Source organism: Delphinus delphis, chromosome 16 (genome assembly GCF_949987515.2).
Source record: "Delphinus delphis chromosome 16, mDelDel1.2, whole genome shotgun sequence".
NCBI classification, from domain to species: domain Eukaryota; kingdom Metazoa; phylum Chordata; class Mammalia; order Artiodactyla; family Delphinidae; genus Delphinus; species Delphinus delphis.
In genome coordinates this window covers 53,784,547-53,804,867 of record NC_082698.1, presented here as the reverse complement: position 1 = coordinate 53,804,867, position 20,321 = coordinate 53,784,547, and the positions used below count along the sequence as shown (strand labels likewise).

Genomic DNA, 20,321 nt, shown 5'->3' with positions numbered 1-20,321 from the left:
AGAGGAAAGGTCATTTCCAGAGTCTGGGGCAGGTAGTCTCACGTCTGCGGGATATAGCATTCTTGCTGTCTGTCTGTCTGAGCAGTTTGGAAACCGAGGCACCATCACAGATGCTCCTGGGTTTGACCCCCTGCGAGACGCCGAGGTCCTGCGGAAGGCCATGAAGGGCTTTGGTGAGAGACCCCAGGTGGTGCGAGTCCTATCACCCCCGACTCCCTAGGCAGTTACACAGTGGCTCTGTGGGCTGGGGTCGCTGGGTGGAGGCAGCCTGGCCCCAGTGGTGGAGGAAGAGAAGGTGGATATGGGGGTGCAGTTGGGATGCCCAGGAGAATTGGAAGACCCAGGCCAGGAAAGTCTGTAGCCGCAGAGCATCCCCACAACCCCCAGCCCTGCCCACTCCCACCTCTCCTTCCTCCAGGGACTGATGAGCAGGCCATCATTGACTGCCTGGGGAGTCGCTCCAACAAGCAGCGGCAGCAGATCCTCCTGTCCTTCAAGACAGCTTATGGGAAGGTGAGTGTTGGCGAGATGGCGGGGTGGGGGGGGCGGTCCCTCCTGACTTAAGGCATATCCTCTAGCACAGCCCTACTCCTGCTTTTCCTTGGGGCCTAGTGGGTCTAGATCTCCTGGACAAACCATAAGGCACATTAGGGCATTTCCTGCTGTCTCTCAGCTGATGGCATCTTCTAGAAGCAAAGGATGCTCTGAAGGAGAAATTCCAGAGTCCACAGGGTACTGAGGTTTGATGAGAGGCGCCCAGGAATCTGGGCTCCAGTCTGGCTGTGCACGACTCACCAAGACCATGGGCAAGTTATTTCCCTTTGAAGGAAGAGGCTTTAAGTACTGAACAAATGCACGGGGGCCGTATTTTGATTCTGGGGGCTTTCAGATCTTTAGGTAGGTAACCACTGGGTACATGTAGGCTAGTGTTCTGGCCCGGTGCCTCTCCTACTTGAATGGCCATGAGTCCCCTCGGAATCTGGTTTGAATGCAAGCTCTGATTTTGCAGGTCTGGCTGGGGCCTGAGGTTTTGCTCTTCTGCAGATGCTGCTGGTCCCTGGATCTGGGATATTGTCCCTATTGGTCACCTCCTGTGGATTCTGAAAATAGGTTTTGTTTGTTTGTCTGAATGTCCAATCAGGATTTGATCAAAGATCTGAAATCTGAACTGTCAGGAAACTTTGAGAAGACAGTCTTGGCCCTGATGAAGACCCCGGTCCTCTTTGATGCTTATGAGATAAAGGAAGCCATCAAGGTGTGTATGGGTGTGTGTGTGTGTGTGTGTGTGTGTGTGTGTGTGTGTGTGTGTGTGTGTGTGTACCCGTGTGGGCTGTCCCGGGAAAGGCCTGGGTCACGTGGTGTGTCTTCGCTCACTTATTAGCTACGGTTGTCAGCGCGGCTCCTGGGCCCTCCCGGTTGGAGTCCAAATGCTGTAGGAAGGGGAACTTCTGGTGGCTCCCCCAAGAGGCAAATGAGGCGTCATTCGTCATCAGGGAGCATCTAAGTCTCTCCACCTTAAAAACACGGTGGGAGCTGGGGAGCTGGGGTTGCAGAGGGAAATAGTGATGCAGTGATAAGAGTGGGAGGTGTGGATTGTATCCTCATTCATTAGGACTCTGTTGTTAGCAGATAACAGAAACTGCACTTGAGGAGCTTAAGCGGAACAGCAGCCTGGCTTGGCGAGGGCCGGGCCGGGCAGACTTTCTCTCTCATCTCTGCTGCTTCTTGAGTGTCTGCTTCATTCTTCCATCTGCTTCTGTGCCTCTCCTTCCTTAGCACAGCATCCCTGTCGACCCCTCTCCATGTACCTGTCAGAGATCCAGCTACAGAAGAGGCCAGCTGTCCCTTGGTTCAAATTCCAAATGGGGGCAGGTTCTGATGGGCTTCGTTTGGGTTTAGTATCCCCCTAGTTCAATCAGTTATGACCAAGCGGAGGGTCCTGCACGTTTTGTACAGTCCTGTGGCTCCCAAGACCCCCAGCAGGTGTCCTGTGGATGGGGAGGAGCCACACCCACAGACAGGGGAGTCCTTGTGAACTGAGCAGGTGCCGCAGAAGGAATCTAACATTCCTCAGGGGCCTGATAGGCACAGTGACTTTTCTTGCCCCCACGAAGATGTTACCTGAACCTGGGTTCGCCTTTTTGTGGCTGTCAAGAGACCCAGCCAAGCCAAAGAGCGAGGCAAGGAAAGATTTATTACTTGCAGCAAGTAAGAACATTGGGGATCTTTCCCAAAGCTGTATCTCCCGGAACTGCAAAACTGGGGAAGTTTTAAGCTAAAGGCACATACATATTCATGAAGGGGCACAGAGTCCAAACTTGAAAAGGCCAACCTCTTCATCCCTTAGGTTCCAGTTGATTTGGTGGTTGAGTGCCCAAGGGGGTTTAAATTCTGCCAACAGCTCAAGAAAGTGCTTCAGGCTAGTTTTTACCATTGAAACAGAGCTGGGAGTCTTTACATCTGATTTGTTGTCTTTCCTATTGTTCTTTTGTTCCTTTAAGGGCAAGTATTGTGGCCAGGCTTAGATCACAAGATAGCTTAGGCTAAAAATGGTTTCTCTTATGTCAAGAAAGCCATTCCTGGTTCTCTTGCTCTGGGGACACCCTACTCTGTCTGCCTGCAGTATCACTTCCATTTTATGGTCAAGGAACCTGAGGCGCAGAGAGGTGAAGTGACATGCCCAAGGTCACACAGCTAGTGACCAGCAGAACCAAGATTCAACCTGACACAGAAACCAGGCTACTGACCCTATCCTCTTCCTCCTCACTGTCCCTGACTCGCTCATCTCTTCCATCCTCGATGTTGTTGCCTTCTCCTAGGTGTCTCCAGATGCTCCACGGTCCACTCTAGGACTCACGTTTTCCCACATGTCATGCTCTCGCTTTAAACCCATTTTCTCAGTTGCTTCTCATCTCATTCATGGGCTGAACTTGGAATAAAACAGATCCAGGTCCACCTCTCAACCCCACCATTTACTGTGTGGCCTGGGACAGGTTACTACACTTCTCTAATTCTCAGTGTCCTGGCGGGTGGAATGGGGATGTTCCTTCCCATGATCTCTACTTATCACCGTGTTGCTGTCATTACTGGTACTTTCCTGGGACTGCAGAGGGGAGGCTGGCTGCTTCAGGCCCGGGCCGCAGCAGCAGCACGATGGGCGAGTCTGTGTCTGTGGCCTCTGTCTCTGGGGTTTGTGCCCCGGGGGATCCTGAGTGCCAGGGAGGAGGCTGGAACAAGCCTGTGCTTTGTTGTGCTCTCTGCCTCCCAGGGGGCAGGCACTGATGAAGCCTGCCTGATCGAGATCCTGGCCTCCCGCAGCAATGAGCACATCCGGGAATTGAACAGAGTCTACAAGACAGGTTAGGCTGGCCCCAGGCCCTCTGCCCTTTGCAGAACCCTGTGCTCTTAGGGCCTTGGCCACACCCTCTCCCAGGGCCTCTCTTCCTTCCTGGCCTCCTTATCTCCTGCCACCCCTAACACACTGGGATTCCCTCCCAGACCCAGGCCTGCCTGCTGTTTACACTGGAGCAGGTGACTGAGGTAAGAGGGCGCTGGGGTAAACCTCCTGGGCGAGGTTGGGGCCAGGTCAGCCCGGAAGTCGCAGCCCCTCCTGATCTCCGGTTGTTTGTTCCTGGGGGCCACGTGGGCCACCTGTCTCCTCATGCCAGAGCCCACTGTTAACTGTGTGCAGTGCGCAGCTTGGTCCACTGGGCTACAGGGCAGCCCTTTCCTGTGTCTCTCTTTTAGAATTCAAAAAGACCCTGGAGGAGGCCATTCGGAGCGACACGTCAGGGCACTTCCAGCGGCTCCTCATCTCTCTCTCTCAGGTACCTTTCCCAGGGCAGAGATCAGGCCCACAGCAGGGAGAGGTGGATCTCTGGGCCATGGGGAGGAGGAACAGGGAGGGAGGGGTGCGGCTCCAAGGAGTGACCTTGACCTCACAGCCTGCTTCCTTTCAGGGAAACCGGGATGAAAGCACAAACGTGGACATGACGCTCGTCCAGAGAGATGTGCAAGTGAGTGTGGTGGCCGCTCACCTGGCTTCCTGAGCAGGGGAGTGTCTTCCACTTTCTTGTGTCACAAGGGAGGGGTTCTGGGATTGAAAGAGCAACAGATAAGGAGTGGATTCCAGATGCTGTGAGTTTTTCAGGGGAACAGTCTCTGGCTGTCTCCTCTCTTGGTTCAGGAGTCCGAGTGCCTCTCCAGAGGAGTTTGGGTTTCCCACTAATGAATTCAGACCATAGCAGTTCTGGCTGGAGAGAGCCCTGGCTTCCTGGTGGGATGGAGCTGGCTGTGCCTCTCCCCACCTCACTGCTCCCGCCCCCCAGGGCGCTGCATTCACCAGGAGCTGCCAGTAGGCTCCTTGTCTCTGTCATATGTCAGAGGACTTCCGTAGTGCCCTCTTGTAAGGGCTGGAAGAGAACCACTCTTCTGGTCTGGCCCATTTGCTTTCCAGGTAAGGACACTGAGGCCCAGAGAGGTTGAGCATTGTGTCCAGAGAAACCTGGAGGCAGAGTCTGGGCAAAGGCTCACTGTCTGTGCCCAGACGGTGCCTGCCTCTGCCCTGGTCCCAGACCGCTCACTTAACGTCTCCCTGGCTTGGGACACCCATTCCTATAACTGGACTCAGGGCTGGATATCCCCAGAGTCCTGGGCTCCAGCTCTTGCCCCAGTGGGGATCTTCCGGTTTCTGTTTCCTGTCCGGGCCTTTTCCCAGCTGAGGCAGAAGTTGCCTTGGTTGCAGGGTCTCGTGCCTACTGCTCTGCCTTCCTAGGTCTGGACCTGCTCGGCTTCACCTCGACCTGTGGGGTCTCTGAGCCCCTGATGGCCACCTTCTGCCCTCAAGTATCAGTGCCTTTAGGTCCAAGAGCTGCTATCTGAGGCCTGGAAGGCACTTTTGAGCCATCTGGTACAAGGGTTGCAAATTGGCAAATAGATTGGGCTCAAACCTTCAAAAACCGAACAGGAAAGTGCAGATTCTCCCCATTTGCAAACATAACAGTGTATGCAGTGAAACGGCAGGCAAGCACCTGTCACATAAAATCCCACATCCATAACTGCGATCTATCAGTTGTTGTTATAATTATTGTCTCATGTGTTCCCGCTTATAGATAGGGAAACTGCTTTTAAAGATTGAGAAATTTCACGTAGATATCTGGGTTTCTGGTTCCTCATGAAAATTGGATCAGGCAGCTGTGAGCCTTGTTCCTCTGTCATGTACTCGGCTGAGAAGTAACTGCCTCTCTGCATGGTCCCCGCGGTCCCCACCACTCTGGCCTTACAGCTGGCCTGATTCCTGCATTTAAGTTACCCAGCTGGCCCCTTTGGGCTTTCAGGTTTGTGACCCCGAATCTATTCCAACTTTGCGTTTTAGAGATGAGGAAACTGAAGTTCAGAGAGGGCCGGTAGCCTGCCTAGAGTCCCGTGGCAAGTGGGTGGAAGAGCTAGGTCTCAAGCCCATGTTTTCCTCTGTGCTGCTGCTCCCTTGTTGGGTTAAAGCTGTTCCTTGCCTGTCCTGGGCCCCAGCGGCCTTGGCTCTCCTGGCTTAGTGAGAGGATGTGTGGATGGTGTCTACTTCAGCACAGTGAATGGGGCTCAGCTGGGGCCCTGCCCCCCTTTCCCTCCCCTCTGGGCTTGTAGGGCTTGGAGACTCTGCCCAGCTCTCCTCCGTGACCTGGGCCTGGAGTCTGGGGTGAGGTCTGCATTGCATGTCTATCTGTCCCTCTTCTGTCCAGGAGCTCTATGCAGCTGGAGAGAATCGCCTCGGAACAGATGAGTCCAAGTTCAATGCAGTTCTGTGCTCCCGGAGCCGGGCCCACCTGGTGGCAGGTAAGGCAGTCCCGGCCTCCCTGCAGCCAGGTAATGAGGTCAGATGAGGTATGGCAGGAAACAGCTTGCAGGAACACTTAGCAGTTCCGCTCTGCATGGGCCTTTCACTTCCTTGAAAGAGCCCCCTGGTGGAGATTTAAAAGATATTATCAGCGGGTTTCCTGAGTCTGCAAGCATCCCGTTCTGCAGGAAAGCAAGGGAGGAGGTTAGAGAAATGGGAGCCTCCTGTTGGCTGGTCTCTTTATCTGCTATAATGTGGAACATTAGAGTTGAGAGAGCCTTCAAGAGCACCTGACCCAGTGGTTTCCAAAGTGTGGCATAAAAAATTAATAGTACTAAGTAACACTTATTTACTCTTTCCTTCAACAAATATAAACTGAGCTCCTGCCACGTGCCAGGTCATGGAGTAGGTGTAGGGAACGGCACTGCAGAATCTCTGTTCTCAGGGGGTCCACCTTGTTTGGGGAGCCTGGCAGTAAACAAAAATCAAATACAATCTGTACCAGTTGGTAAATCTTTAGAGAAGAATAAGTTCGAAACTAGGATAGGAAGTGATAAAGGTGTCGGAGGGTGCTGGGGGCATTCCTCACTGGGGTAATGACATTTGAGTTAAAAACATGAAGGGGGCTTCCCTGGTGGTGCAGTGGTTGAGAGTCCGCCTGCCGATGCAGGGCACACGGGTTTGTGCCCCAGTCCGGGAGGATCCCACATGTCATGAAGCGTTTGGGCCCGTGAGCCATGGCCGCTGAGCCTGTGCGTCCAGAGCCTGTGCTCCTCAACGGGAGAGGCCACAACAGTGAGAGGCCCGCATACAGCAAAAAAAACCAAAACATGGAGGAGTTGCAGGTGCACAGGCCCTGAGCATGGGGTTCCCAGTGCAACCGAGAAACAGTAAAGGGGGCTGGTGAGGTGGAGTAGATGGAGTGAGTGCGCATAGGAGGAGGTGAGGTCAGAGACGGTAGGAAGCCCTGATGACAATTGCATGGACTTAGGTGTTTACCCTGAATAAAACAGGAGGCCATTGGAGGGCTCTGAGTGAAGGAGAGATGTGATTTGACTTAGGTTCTGTGAGTGTCCTGGCTGTTGTGTTGAGAAGAGAGAAGGGATCAATGGCAGAGCAGGAAGCCAGTTAGGAGGCTGCCGCAGTAACTCCAGAGGAGAAGTGACAGTGGCCGGGACCAGCTGGCAGGGGCAGGTAGCAAGAAGTGCTCAGATTCTGGCCCTGTTTGCCAATGAACTGGACGTGGAGTGTGAGAGAGAGAAAGGAGTCAGGGATGACACGGGGTTTGTTCCTGCTGAGTCAGTGGAAGAGGGGAGGGGGCCCTCGACCAAGACTGGGAAGCTGTGCGTGGAGTAGGCTTTAGGAGGGAAGGAAGTCAGGAGCCTTGAGCCACAGATACCGTGTAGGCAACGGGTCTGCGAGGCCAGAGGCCAGGAGAGGTCTGGGCTAGAGATGGCAGTTTGGGAACTATGAGTGGGTCGAAGGAGTTTGAGGCTCTGGGACTGCAAGAGGTCCCTTCAGAGGGAGACGGGAGGGAGACCAAGCAGTCTGAGGACAGGGCCCTGGCCATTGCAGGAGAATTAGAAGGGGCGCCCAAAGAAAGGGGCATCCTGGAAACCAGCAGTGTCAGCGGCGAATATGAGAGGGCAGGTGAGGACAGAGAACGATGACCACACTTAGCAGCGTGGGTGGTTGAAATCGCCGCACCCACTCTGTGCAGGCACTGAGTCTTTAATACATGCGAATAGGGGCCATTCTCCTGTTTTGCAGATGAGGAAGCTGGCAAAGGGCAGTTGGGGAAGTCAGCTACCCAGGTGGTAACGTGGCAGAGCTGGGGTTTGAACTCAGGCCGCCTGCCTCCAGAGCACACTTTTTAACCTCTGCCCTATTCTGTACTGGAGTGCGAGCGAGCATATGCTCATCTTAATCGTTGCTTATTTTAATGAGTATGGAATATGTCTGTAGCACATCAAACCCCCGCTTTCACAAATGTTATTAGTCAGGGGGAAAGAGGAGCTGATCGGAAGAAAGTAGTAAGTAATGAAGTTGGATACAGATGTAGCAGAAATCATGATACTGATATGCAAATCACAGCAGTTTGGAGAACACAGATAGAAACTGAGCCCCTGGCTGGGGAAGAGGAGGTTTATATCCTGGGGCAGAGCTCAGCTTAGGACGCAGGTCTCCATGGCGTCACCTGCCTCTCTCGGAACCCACAGCCCACACTTCCTGTGGGTGCTCGGCCCATCCCAGGGTAAGCAGGGGCACTGGATGGGCGTTCGCTCGCCGTCAGACTGGGAAAGATTGGCACATAGAATGACGGAGCAGGGCTGGGGCTGGAGGTGCGGGGATCTGGGAAGAGACTATCGGTGTCAGGGCTCCTGGGCCGGGGATTGAGGTGTGATGGGTGAGCAGCGGTGAGGGCAGTGCTGGTAAGGGGACGGTGAGCAGTCCTGGGGGGCGGGGGGGTGCACTCTCCCTGGGGCAAAGAACTGGCCAACTTGAGAGCTGAGCAGGTGTGGTCACTGGGGCCGTCCAGGGCGCCGGGAGCAGAGGGCGAGAGGTGGGCTCTGGGTAGGGGCAGAGGCCTCCTCACCACGTGTCCTGTACAAGTCAGGTAGGGCTGCCGTAATAAAATACCACAGACTGTGTGGCTTAAACAACAGAAATCTATCTTCTCATAGTTCTCATAGTTCTCATAGTTCTCATAGTTTCTCATAGTTCTGGAGGCTGGAAGTCCAAGATGAAGGTGCTGGCAGCGATGGCTTCTCCTGAGGCCGCTCCTCTTGGCTTGCAGACGACCCCCTCCTTGCTGTGTCCGCGTGTGATCTTTCCTCTGTGTTTGCAACCCTGGTGTTTTCTTGTGTGTCTAAATCTCCTTTTCTTATAAAGATACCAATCAGATTGGATTTGGACCCACGCTAAGGGCCTCATTTTAACTTAATTACCTCTTTAAGACTATCTCCAAGTACAGTTAAATTCTGAAGTCCTAGGAGCTAGGACTTCAACAAAGGAATTTGTGGGGGCACAGGATTCAGTCCATAACATGTCCCTCTGTCTTGCCCCTAGTTTTCAACGAATATCAGCGAATGACAGGCCGTGACATTGAGAAGAGCATCTGCCGGGAGATGTCCGGGGACCTGGAGCAGGGCATGCTGGCCGTGGGTGGGTATCTTGGCCTGCCCGCTGCGGGGCTGTCGTGTGTGGTGAGTTTTCAGGGTGCTCACCCAGCCTCCGGTTGAGGAAGCTCATAGTGAAAGGGTCCACGATTGCTAAATCCAGTTGCCTACACGGTGGGAAGTCAGGCTGCTTCTCGGTTGCTGCGTAGTCGTGCCTCTGGAGGCGTCTTGTTTATATTTCAAGCCCAGCCCTGGGGGAGGGAGCTGCAGTGCGGGCACTAGTGGGAACGTGACCAACTGTTCTCCCGGAGGAAGATGATGCATATCCTGCCAAGTTTCCTCTAAAAATACATCCCTGCAGGCAGTTGTCAGATGTTTGTGATGGAAACACGTGGAAAGATTTTTTTACTTGCAGCAGCAAAACAGGCCCTGGGCAAGGAAAGCTGGCGTAGCTCCCAGGACACTGGTGTACTTCCTGCAGTGCCTGTGTCATGTCTTCCAGAGCAGGGCCTGATGGGCTCCAGGTCCGTCCTACCCCCTCCCCCAACCCTGGGGTTGGCCCCTCTTTATACCCACTTGGGAACATCACGGTTTGCCCTTCTTCTGTTTTGCTTTTCTTGGAGCTTTCTGGATGGGACAGATTTCCCTGTGTACCCCATGGTAGGTATCGTGGCCTGAGAACCCTAGTTAGATGTTCGTTCCGCTCGGCCATCGTTTTCCACGAGGGTCATGGCATCTCCAGCCTGTCCTCTCCTGCCTGAGCAGCAACATGGTTCCACACACCATTCACGTTCCTTCCCTGCACAGCTTCCTGCATCACATGTGTTGGGTTGGTGTCCAGGCTCTGCATGTCTCTGTTCCAAAGGGCTGGAGCCAGGATTGTAGGATAATTGAGCCTAGAAGAGATGAGGGGAGAGGAAGGTGGATGCAGCGGTGTGTTTGATTGACATCTGGCCTCCTGAGAGGATGCTGTGTGTGTCATGTCCTCCTGGACTGAGTTTTCTGCAGATCGAGTTATGCCGTGTTTCTCTCTTCTAGTGAAATGTCTTAAGAATACCCCAGCCTTCTTTGCTGAAAGACTCAACAGGGCCATGAGGGTAGGTAACCCCCAGGTGCAGGGTCTGGGTGGGGGGTGTCTCAGCCCACTCGTGACTGGGACCTTGCTCAGGGGAGGAGGCATGAGGAGGGCCACCCTTCAGCCAAGAGGACAGAGGGCCCAGGGGCGGGGAGGGGACCAGGGCCCAGGGAAGGTGGGGAAGTGGACGGTGAGGAGGCCCGTTGCTCACGCCCCTGGGCCCACCCTCTTTAGGGAGCAGGAACCAAGGACCGGACCCTGATCCGCATCATGGTGTCTCGCAGCGAGATCGACCTCCTGGACATCAGAGCAGAGTATAAGCGGCTGTACGGCAAGTCCCTGTACCACGACATCACGGTACGGGCCTCTGGGGGCTGTCTGGGCTGCCTCTTGGCGTCCTGCTCACCCTCGGACCTCCCTGGCCACTCCCACCGTCCCCTTTACTCTCCCTCCTCGGAGCTCTCGCGGGCTCGGCTTCAGCCAAGTATGGGCATCTTGTTTGTGGTCCTCGTACTTGCCCTCTTCAGTTTTCACTTGTTCATCTGGTTGTACAACAGCAGGGTGTCAGCTCCTGATGGCAGGGTGCCTCTTGACCCTGCTGTCGCCCCTCTCTGTGTCCCAACATCCAGCACATCTGCTGTTCAGTAAACAGTTGTGGGGGGGAGGGTCCAAAATCGGCATCAGAGAACACAGGACCTCCCCAACCTGGTGCCTGGCCTTCAGAATCCAGCCGCCCTGTGGGTCTGTGATCCATCAGTGAGAAATCAAGCCCCGAGCCCCCGGAGGGTGAGCGGCTCTAGCTCCCTGGTTAGTCCCATCCCTCAGCTCTGTGGTGGAGGCAGCACAGGAAGGCAGTTCACAGGGAGGGCTCGGGGGTCACACTGCTTGGGGTCCAGCTCTGGCTTTTCTGCTTGCTCACTGTGTGATCTCAAGCAGCTTGCTTAAACCTCCCTGAACCCCAGTTCCATCATTGTTAAGAGGAGGATAATAATAGTACCCCCCTCCCAGGACTGTTGCGTCTTAAAGGAGGTGGTCCACGTGAAGCATGTTGTGTGACACATGTACGTGTCTGATAGACACTAGCTCCTGTTTTATCACTGTGCCAGAGCCAGTCTGATAAAATTGATTCCTGTCGTGGCAGGGGTCAGGGGGTCTGACACTTAATTTCTGAACTCACATGAACCTTGAAATTGAAGTCACCACGCCCAGGTCCTGATTTCAGAGTGACTAATGTTTGATGTTGGGCATGTCACTGAGAGAGGCTTCTCTCTCTTTTCTTGGATATAAAAGCAATGCTGTTGATAGCAGAGAATTAGTAATTATTCACAAAGTATCTTGTGTGTGCCAGTAGGTTGTGGGCACCGAACAGGCCTTGCCCTCAAGGAAGGAAACGATGGTAGGAAATGATGAGAAATTAGCTAAGTGTGGCCTTACTGCTAATGTAAGTGCAGTGGACTCAGATAGAGGGGATATCTGTGAACTGGGATGCCCAAATAATAACAGTCCCCTTCACTGGACAGTCGTATCATAGTAGATTACACTTCCTGTACAGGACACAGTAGTGCATTATGGTATAATCCCAACTTAGTGCAACAAAAATGCACTGGGCAAAGGCCACTGGTAGTTAGCCCTGGGTAGGGGGGGTTTTGGCTATTTAAAATTTTTTTGTATTTGTTTTTCAAATTCTGACTTTGATCATTCGGGTGAGTACAGCTTTCTATTTTTTTTTTTTTTTTTTGCGGTACGCAGGCCTCTCACTGTTGTGGCCTCTCCTGTTGCGGAGCACAGGCTCTGAACGCGCAGGCTCAGGGGCCATGGCTCACAGGCCCAGCCGCTCCGCGGCATGCGGGATCCTCCCGGACTGGGGCACGAACCCGCGTCCCCTGCATCGGGAGGCGGACCCCCAACCACTGCGCCACCAGGGAAGCCCCCAACTTTCTCTTTTTTAATGGGAGGGCTCAGGAGGCTGAACTGCGTTGGCAAAGGTCTGTGCCACCTGCAAGGCCAGCGTGTGAGCCTCTCACCTGCTCTGGCACCAGCACGGTGGGGAATTTCCTAGGATGGGGCTGCCTCTCTGTAAGGGCACCTGGGGCAGAAGAAAATCAGGAGCCAGGAAGCCAGAACTGGCCGAGCCTCGCTTAACTGATGCCTTCCTTGTTTCTGTGACCAGGGAGACACTTCTGGGGACTACCGGAAGATACTGCTGAAGATCTGTGGTGGCAACGACTGAGTGGTGACTGGTGGGTCACTTCTGTCCACCTGCTGGCAACAGCGATGCCAGGAAAAGGCCAAAAGAATGTTTGTCTATTTCTAACAAATCCACAAAAAACCCCTTGGTGTCCCAGCGCGGACCGTCCGTAGAACCTTGGCCCCGTCCCCCGCCTGCCCTCCTGATCCGTGTCTTGTGCTCGTGCTGAGGGACCTGGGTTGGTCTTGAACTCTCTCAGGATACCTCCTCCCCACCCCCACTCCTCACAGCCTCTTGCAGCTAAAGGAGACATTTTGTTTCCTGACTCATGCAGTCATTCCCCTTTGCTTGTGGCTTAAACGCCTGGCTTCGTTTTAGTCATATAATGTTGTATGTTTATTTGGAGGTTTTTTTTTTTTTAATATATAGTCGTTGCAGACAGATGCACACACGTCTTTGCTGCATACACAGTTTGGGTGAGACAGGTGGGGACTGGGGGCGCCATGTCCTCACTGAGGAGTAAAAGGGAAAACCTTTAAGAGTACTCTTTGCATCTGGTGAGAATGTGTCATGAGCTTTGTTATTGCCAAACTCACTCCTTTTTAGAAAAGAAAAAAGCCAGAAAGTCATCTGTTCCACGCAAAACCACGAGAACAGAACCAGCTCCCTGCCAGTGACAGGGTTACTTGTAATTGAGAATGTGCCTTAAACCTGAATGTCGATGGCCGAAAGCTGTTTCCAAATTAAAGTCAGCCAGTTCTGGAAGTGTTTACCTGGTGCCAGCTTGTTTTCCTGTGCTTCATGATTCTGCCCTGTAGCGCAGGGTTCCAGCCTTACTAGCCGGTGGAAATTTTTATGACTTTAAATAGAAACTTGTGCTTAGGGAACTCTGAGCATAAGTAATTTGCAGGGACTGGGTCGTAAGGACATGAGAAATGGAGGTTCCTGAAATTCGTGCTCAGGGCCCAGACGCTGAAAAGGCATCATATGCGGGCACGGTGAGGCCCACTAGGGCGAGGAGGAGGAGCGCGGTCCTTCCCGCCAGGTCCGGAAGGAGGGGCACAGGAAGGAGGGGGTGTGCATGACTCCTGGGGGAGGCCTTACTGAGGAGGATCAGAGAGGTGTGAGACCGGCTCCTTCCCTCAGGGACCCTTCAGTCTGAAAGGGAGCTCCTGGCTGTGGTCCCCGGCAGGCCCTTTGCCCCTTGGTTGGTGGTGTTAGGAGAAGGCAAGTCCAGAAGGGACAGAGTTTCTAGAAGTCGTCATCACTTCTAGAAGCCCAAAGCTTGTTTTCTGGCCAGGGATCTTCACTCCCTTTCTGGTTTCTTATGTTGAAAGTTTAGAAAGGAGAGAATCAGAGATTATGGTGGAAGCCCAAGCCTGCTGGGCCCTAGCAGGGGCCCCAGGGAGTGGCTTGTCCACAGAGTAGACATCTGCTTGGGAACACCACCCTGACTCCTCCCTGCCTTGTGGACATAGAAGAGGGGATGGCCCAAGGGACGTGGGGCAGCCGTGAGCTGGACACTAGCCTGGTCTACCTAGATCTGCCTTGCCCAGCCAGAAAGGCTGATGTGGGCCCTGGGATGGACGGCAGGCCCTGCTTGTCATGTCAGCTCTGCTTCAGTTTCCATGCCTGGAGCCTCTTGACCAGCATGCTTGGCTGCCCTTCCCCAAGGGCAGGCCCCTTGCCCTTGGGTGCCAGGTGGGACCTGCCTGGTGGGATGAACTGTGAGGCACTGCACAACTTGCCCTGGGTCCAGGCCGACTTTGGTGGCCTCCTGCACTGTGCCAGAGTCTAGATTCAACCTCCCATAACATGACTGTAAATGTTCTGTGACATTACTTTGTCCCATTGTCTGCACCGGAGGTTCCAACCTGGTGCCCAACAGGCAGTATTTAACCTGTACGTGCATTCACTTTGGTCCCCAAAAAGTCCTTTTAGACATTTGAATTTGTTGCCAACATTTAAGCATTGAGCGATTTCATATTTTTAAAAATCTGGAAGAATGGATTCTCATGAAAAGCCAAAAATTCTAGTAACGCTTGCCCAGAATTCCTGCACAGCAGTTGCTGCTGGCGCCAACTCACAGGTGCCCTGTTTAGGTATGTACTCTCCATTTTGCCACAGGCCCCACTACTCCCTATTGATATACCATGTGCACGTTACCTGTTGGGCCCTTACACGTCTTTGAGTTTGAGACCCCTGGCCTACACACTTGGGGGCCACCTGTGTTCAGCCTGGTCCTTATTTTCTACCTTTCTGTCCCTCTGACTTCCCTCTTGGTCATGCCCATGGGACCCAACTCTTAGTAAGGATGGGCTGGAGGACTATGTGAATGCCTCACAGATCTCTCCAGAGACAAAGAAAGGCACCTACTGCCTTCTAAGATCCGTAAAAGGTTATTAACACTGACGGTGATGCTCAGGATAAAAAAAGATGAGGGAGACATTGATCTTACAGGTCATCTTTCTGGGAGGAAACTACACTGGGTCTTTTCCTGCCTCCTGGAGGTGTTAGTCAAGGCGGGTCCGTGCCACACATCTAATGTCACTTCCAGAATAGCAACCAGAGGATGAGGCATGAGGTAAGTTCAGCCCTGAGTCTGTTTTCAACAGCTGTGGGGACATTGGAGTGAACACTGTGTGTTAGGGACAGGGACAGGACTAGGGTGAGGCAATGAGTCACTTGCTTCAGGTGCAAAATTTGAGAAAGGAACCTTGGAGTGCTCACTTTGTAGATGGGGAAACGGTCCTAAGTGGTGGTTCTCAAACCCTAGTGTGCATCAGGATCTTCTGAGGAGCTTGTTAAAGGTGCAGGTCCCTGGGCCCCGCCCTCACAGATTCTGAGCAGCCATGGGGACCAAGAATCTGCATCTGTAACCTGCTTCCCTTATATTCTGATGCTGATCTAAATACTCCTGCACTGAGCCAGAGAACTTCTGACATTAGAAATGTTCACACACAGGGCAGGTGAGCAGGTGGCAGAGTGTTTCGGTCCAGCGGTGGGAGGTGGAACTGGTCCACTCCCAGCTTTGGCAAGAAGGATCTGAAAGATGAGCCTTTGCAGGTGCCCATGGTCAAAGCAACAACTGGATGGCCATGCCATGCCCATCCTTGTGCTTTGGCAGGATAGTCCTAGCCTAGGACTTGGCCCCTTATTTCTGCCCTCAGCTCCTTCCTACCCTGGCTGATGTGGAGTGGAGTCAGACGTGAAAACAGAAATCAAGCTAATCATTTCTCCAGGCAGATACTAGACTAGCTTACATTTTTTACCCCATCAAACCTGAAAGCTTCTCTGCTCGTGTTCCTGTAAGGACAGGACATCATTACTCAGTCCTCCAACTGGCCCTATACAGGGTTCCCTCTCAGCAAAGGATTTGGTCAGTCAGGGTCTCAACTCTGTAAGGGGCTCTTACCCTCAACGCCTACTCCTTGGAAAGCTTGCTTTGGCCTAATACTGGTGTCCACTCTGAACCTGGTTCCTTCCCAGCAATAAGAGCTGACGCAGCCCTGAATCAGAAAGAGCACTGGTCCAGGAGTCAGGCATCCCTTTTCCCATCTCAGCTCAGCTACTGGTTTGCTGTGTGACCCTGGATAAGCCACTTCCCCTCTTTGGGCCTAAAATGAAGGGAAGACTAGATCAGAGCTTCTTAAACTTGACTGTAGTCAGCAAAAATTGTAGAGTAGGGAACTCCAAAATCCTGTTCCTCCATGAAAGTGACAAATAAGATGGCAAAAACTGTCAGAATCAACTTTATGAGAGCTCTGAAAATGAAAGTTTGCAACCAAACAAAAGCTTAAAAAACAAAGTTGAGTCTTGGTGAGAGGATCTTGCTTCATTTTCACTTACTCCAGCCTTATCCTCCTCACCGCAGCTTGGCATCAGCCTCAAAAACAATATCCACATTCTGTTATAGGTTCCTAGCAATGAATGGAGCAGAATGGACCTTGTTCTCAAGAATTATGGTTGGTTGTTTTGATCTTTCTTATTGCTCCCTGAAAGACTGGCTCAAATGACTTGCTTTTATTTTACCTAATTTGGAACTCTCCCAAGGAGGAGGTGGTAACCCTCAGGGACATTGAAGGCAGATTCATTAGCACTGATGCCTGGAGAGAGGGATAACAGTTGGGGCAAACAGGAGACAAATTGAAAAGTTTGGGGAGCAAAGGCCGATGATGTGATGCTTTGGGGAATAATGGTTTTAGAGTGCTCCCATTAATTCCTGGGAATCTAGAAGGCCACACACATGCCTAGGGCTGGGCACATGCTTAGAAAAGACTTGAGAGGACCGTAAGCTCTCACCTCTGGCTGACCTTCAGGCTCTACACATGCAGAAAGTGAAGCAGGCAGAGTCATAGACTGCCTGGCAGAGTATCCAAAGATTTTCCCCAACACACACAACACATTTGTAAAGACTGGGAAATTTGGGGTTTTGTGGTTGTTCCAGGAGTTTAAGGAGTTGTGTTGGATCACTAGTGACCACTGAGTTAACTGAACAGAGACTTCAATGACCACACCAAATACAGACTTTAAAAAACTAGTTCAGAAAGTCACTAAACAAACTACAACAAATTCAACAAGCAGCAATAACAAACTGTGGGGAGGGGGAAGAATCTGATTTCCAGAGTTTTCACATAATGTTCAAAATGCCCAGTTTTCAACAAAAATTATTGAGGCATGCCAGGAAACAAGAAAGTATGACCCATACTCAGGAAAACAAGAAATCTGTTCATAGAAATTGAGGAAAACTGAGATATTGGACTTACCAAGAAAAGACTTTAAATCAACTGCCTTTAAAAAGCTCAAAGAGCTAAAGGAAACCACGTGTAAAGAACCAAAGGAAACTAAGAGAATGATGTCTCACCAAATAGAGAATGTCAATAAAAGGAAGTTACACAAAGGAACCAAATAGAAATTCTGGAGTTGAAAAGTACAATTATAAATTTTTAAATATCACTTAGAGGGGCTCAAGAGGAGATTTGAGAACGGAGAAGAAAGAGTTGGCAAACTTCAAGATAGGTCAATTGAGATTTCCCAATCTGAGGAGTAAAAAGAAAAAAGAATGAAGAAAAATTAACAGAGCCTAAGACCTGTGGGACATCATCATGAAGTATACCAATGTACACATAATGGAGGTCATAGAAGAGAAGAGAGAAAGCAGAAATACTTGAAGAAACAGTGGTTGAAAGCTTAGAAATTTGATGAAAGACATTAATCCACACATCTCAGGAGCTCAGTGAACCGTAAGTAGTATTTTTAAGAAGATCCACTTTGAGACACATTATAACCAAACTGTTGAAAAACAAGGAATCCTGAAGTCAGCAATAGAGAACTGACTTGTCACATACAAGGGATCTTCAATAAGATTAACATCTGATTTCTTGTCAGATACCATAAAGGCTAGAAGGCAGTGGGATGACATATTCAGTGTGCTGCAAAAAGAAATGTTAACAGGAATCCTATATCTGGCAAAATAGTCTTCAAAAATGAAGAAGTTAACACATTCCTGGGTGAACAAAAATTGAGACAGGTTCTTGCTAGTAGACCTTTCATGTGAGAAATGCTAAAGAAAGTCCTTCAAACTGAAATGAAAGGATACTGGACAGTAATTCAAATCCACCTGAAGAGATGAAACATTGGTAAAGATAAACATAGGTAAATATAAACATCAGTATTAATATGTATTTTTTGGTTTGTAGCACCTCTTTTTTTCCTATATGATTTAAAAGATAATTGCACCAAACAAGGATTATAACACTGTGTTGATGGGCACAAAATGTATAAGGACGTGATTTGTGACAATAACAACATTAAAGGCAGGTGATGGAGCTATATAGGACATATATAGAGAGACAAAGCTTTTGTATACTATTGAAACGGTATTAATTCAAACTGGACTTATAAATTAAGATGTTAATGTAATCCCAGAAAATAACAAAAACAGTAAAAGAAAGGAGAAGGAATCAAGTGGTACACCTGAAACCATCTAACATAAAATGTGGCAATAATGGAGGAATTAAGGAGCCCCAAAATTACGACATAGAAAACAAATAACAAAATGGTACAAGTCTTTATTTATTAGTAATTACTTTAAATATAAATGGAGTAAATGCTCCAATTAAGAGGCAGAGATTGGCAAAAGACATTATATCCTAATAAAATGGTTAACCCATCAAAATATAATAATTATAAACATATATGCGTCTAACAATAGATCCCCAGAAAGTTTGAAACAGACTGACAATTGAAGGGAGAAATAGTCCCAACAATAATAGTTGGAGACTTCAACACTTCACTTTCCCTATTGGATAGAATAATTAGACAAAAGATAAACAAGGAAACAGAAAACTTGAACAGCACTATAAATCAACTAGACCTAACAGACATATATAGAACTGTCCACCCAACAAGAGAATATGCATTCTTCTTAAGTGCACATGGAAAATTCTCCAGATCACAAAAGAATCTAAATAAATTTTAGAAGATTCAAACCACACGGAGTATCTTCTATGACCACAATGGAATGAAATTTAAAAGAAATATCAGGAGGAAATCTGGAAATTTTACAAGTAGGTGAAAACTAAACATACTTTAAAAGAACAGTGAGTTAAAGAAATGAGAAATTAAGAAATACTTTGAGATTAATTAAAATGAAAGCCCAAAACTTATGGGATGCAGTGAAAGCAGTGCTCAGAGGGAAATCTATAGCTGTAAATGCCTACATTAAAAAAGAAAAAAAAATCTCAAATCAGTAGCCTAACCTCCCACTTTAAGGAATTAGAAAAAGAAGAGCAAACTAAACCCAAAGCAACCAGAAAGAAGGAAATAATAAAGATTAGAGTGCAGATAAGCAAAACAGAGACTAGAAAAACAATAGAATCAATGAAACAAAAGCTTCTTCAAAAAGATCAACAAAATTAACAAACCTTTAGACTGACAGAAAAAGGAGAGAGGAGACTCAATTACTAAAATCAGAAATGAAAGTGAGGACATTACTAACAGCTTCATAGAAGTAAAAGGATTATAAGAAAATACTGTTAACTGTATGCCAACATATTAGATAACCTAGATGAAATTCCTAGAAACACACAAAGTCTGAAATTTGACTCAAGAAGAAATAGAAAGTCTGAATAGACCTATAAGAAGAGATCAGTAATCAAAAACTCCCAACGAGGAAAAATCCAGAACCAGGAGCCTTCACTGGTGAATTCTATCAAACATTTAAAGAAAAAGTTAACACCAATCCTTCTCAAACTCTTTCCCCCCAAATAGAGGGGGAAACACTTCCTAACTCATTCTGTGAGACCAGTATTACCCTGATACCAAAGCCACAAGAAATGTGCAAAAAACCTCAGTGAAATACTATCAGACTGAATCTAGCAGTATATTATAAGGATTATCCAGCATGAACAAGTGGGATTTATCAAAGGAATACAAGGAGCATTCAATATGTAAAAAATAAATCAATGTAATACATATTGACAGAATGAAGGGGGATAAAAACTACATGATGATCTCAATTGATGCAGAAAAAGCATTTGCAAAAACCCAACATCTTTTCACATATAATAATAACAAACCTAAGAAACTAAAAACAGAAGGAAAATCTATCAACCTGAAATAAAGGGCATCTACGAAAAGCATACCCAATGGTGAAAAAATAAAAGCTTTTCCTTGAGATCAAGAACAAGACAAAGATGTCTGCTATTGCCACTACTACTCAACATTGTATTGAAAGTTATAGCCAGGGTAAGGCTAAGTTACCCTTAGCCAGGCAAGAAAAAGAAATAAGAGGCATCCAGATTGGAAAGTAAGAAGTAAAACTCTATCCACAGATTACATAATCTTATATATAGAAAATCCTAAAATATCCACAGAAAACCCATTAGAGTTAGTAAACGAATTCAGCAAAGTTGCAGGATAGGATACGCGATCAACCAAAAAAGTCGTTTATATATCCATGCACTAGCAATGAACAATCTGAAAGTAAAATTAAGAAAACAATTCCATTTACAGTCATTGCAAAAGGAATAAAATAAGGATAAATTTAACCAAGGTGGTGTAAGACTTTACCCTGAAAACTACAAAAAATACAAAACATCCTGTGCT

At 49.3% G+C, this 20,321-nt stretch overlaps 1 protein-coding gene across 1 annotated transcript in view; it reads left to right on the top strand.

Annotated features, from left to right (window-relative positions):
• The window catches only part of ANXA11 (annexin A11), a 41,128-nt gene extending 28,146 nt beyond the window's left edge, over positions 1 to 12,982 (top strand). Inside the window, exons 5-15 of the mRNA XM_060034707.1 lie at positions 86 to 173; positions 419 to 513; positions 1,142 to 1,255; positions 3,269 to 3,359; positions 3,748 to 3,827; positions 3,960 to 4,016; positions 5,736 to 5,829; positions 8,900 to 8,995; positions 9,988 to 10,046; positions 10,259 to 10,381; positions 12,195 to 12,982. Coding sequence (XP_059890690.1) covers positions 86 to 173; positions 419 to 513; positions 1,142 to 1,255; positions 3,269 to 3,359; positions 3,748 to 3,827; positions 3,960 to 4,016; positions 5,736 to 5,829; positions 8,900 to 8,995; positions 9,988 to 10,046; positions 10,259 to 10,381; positions 12,195 to 12,254 — 957 coding nt within the window. The 3' untranslated portion in view covers positions 12,255 to 12,982. The remainder of the gene's footprint in view (positions 1 to 85; positions 174 to 418; positions 514 to 1,141; positions 1,256 to 3,268; positions 3,360 to 3,747; positions 3,828 to 3,959; positions 4,017 to 5,735; positions 5,830 to 8,899; positions 8,996 to 9,987; positions 10,047 to 10,258; positions 10,382 to 12,194) is intronic.
• The last annotated feature ends 7,339 nt before the right edge of the window (positions 12,983 to 20,321 follow it).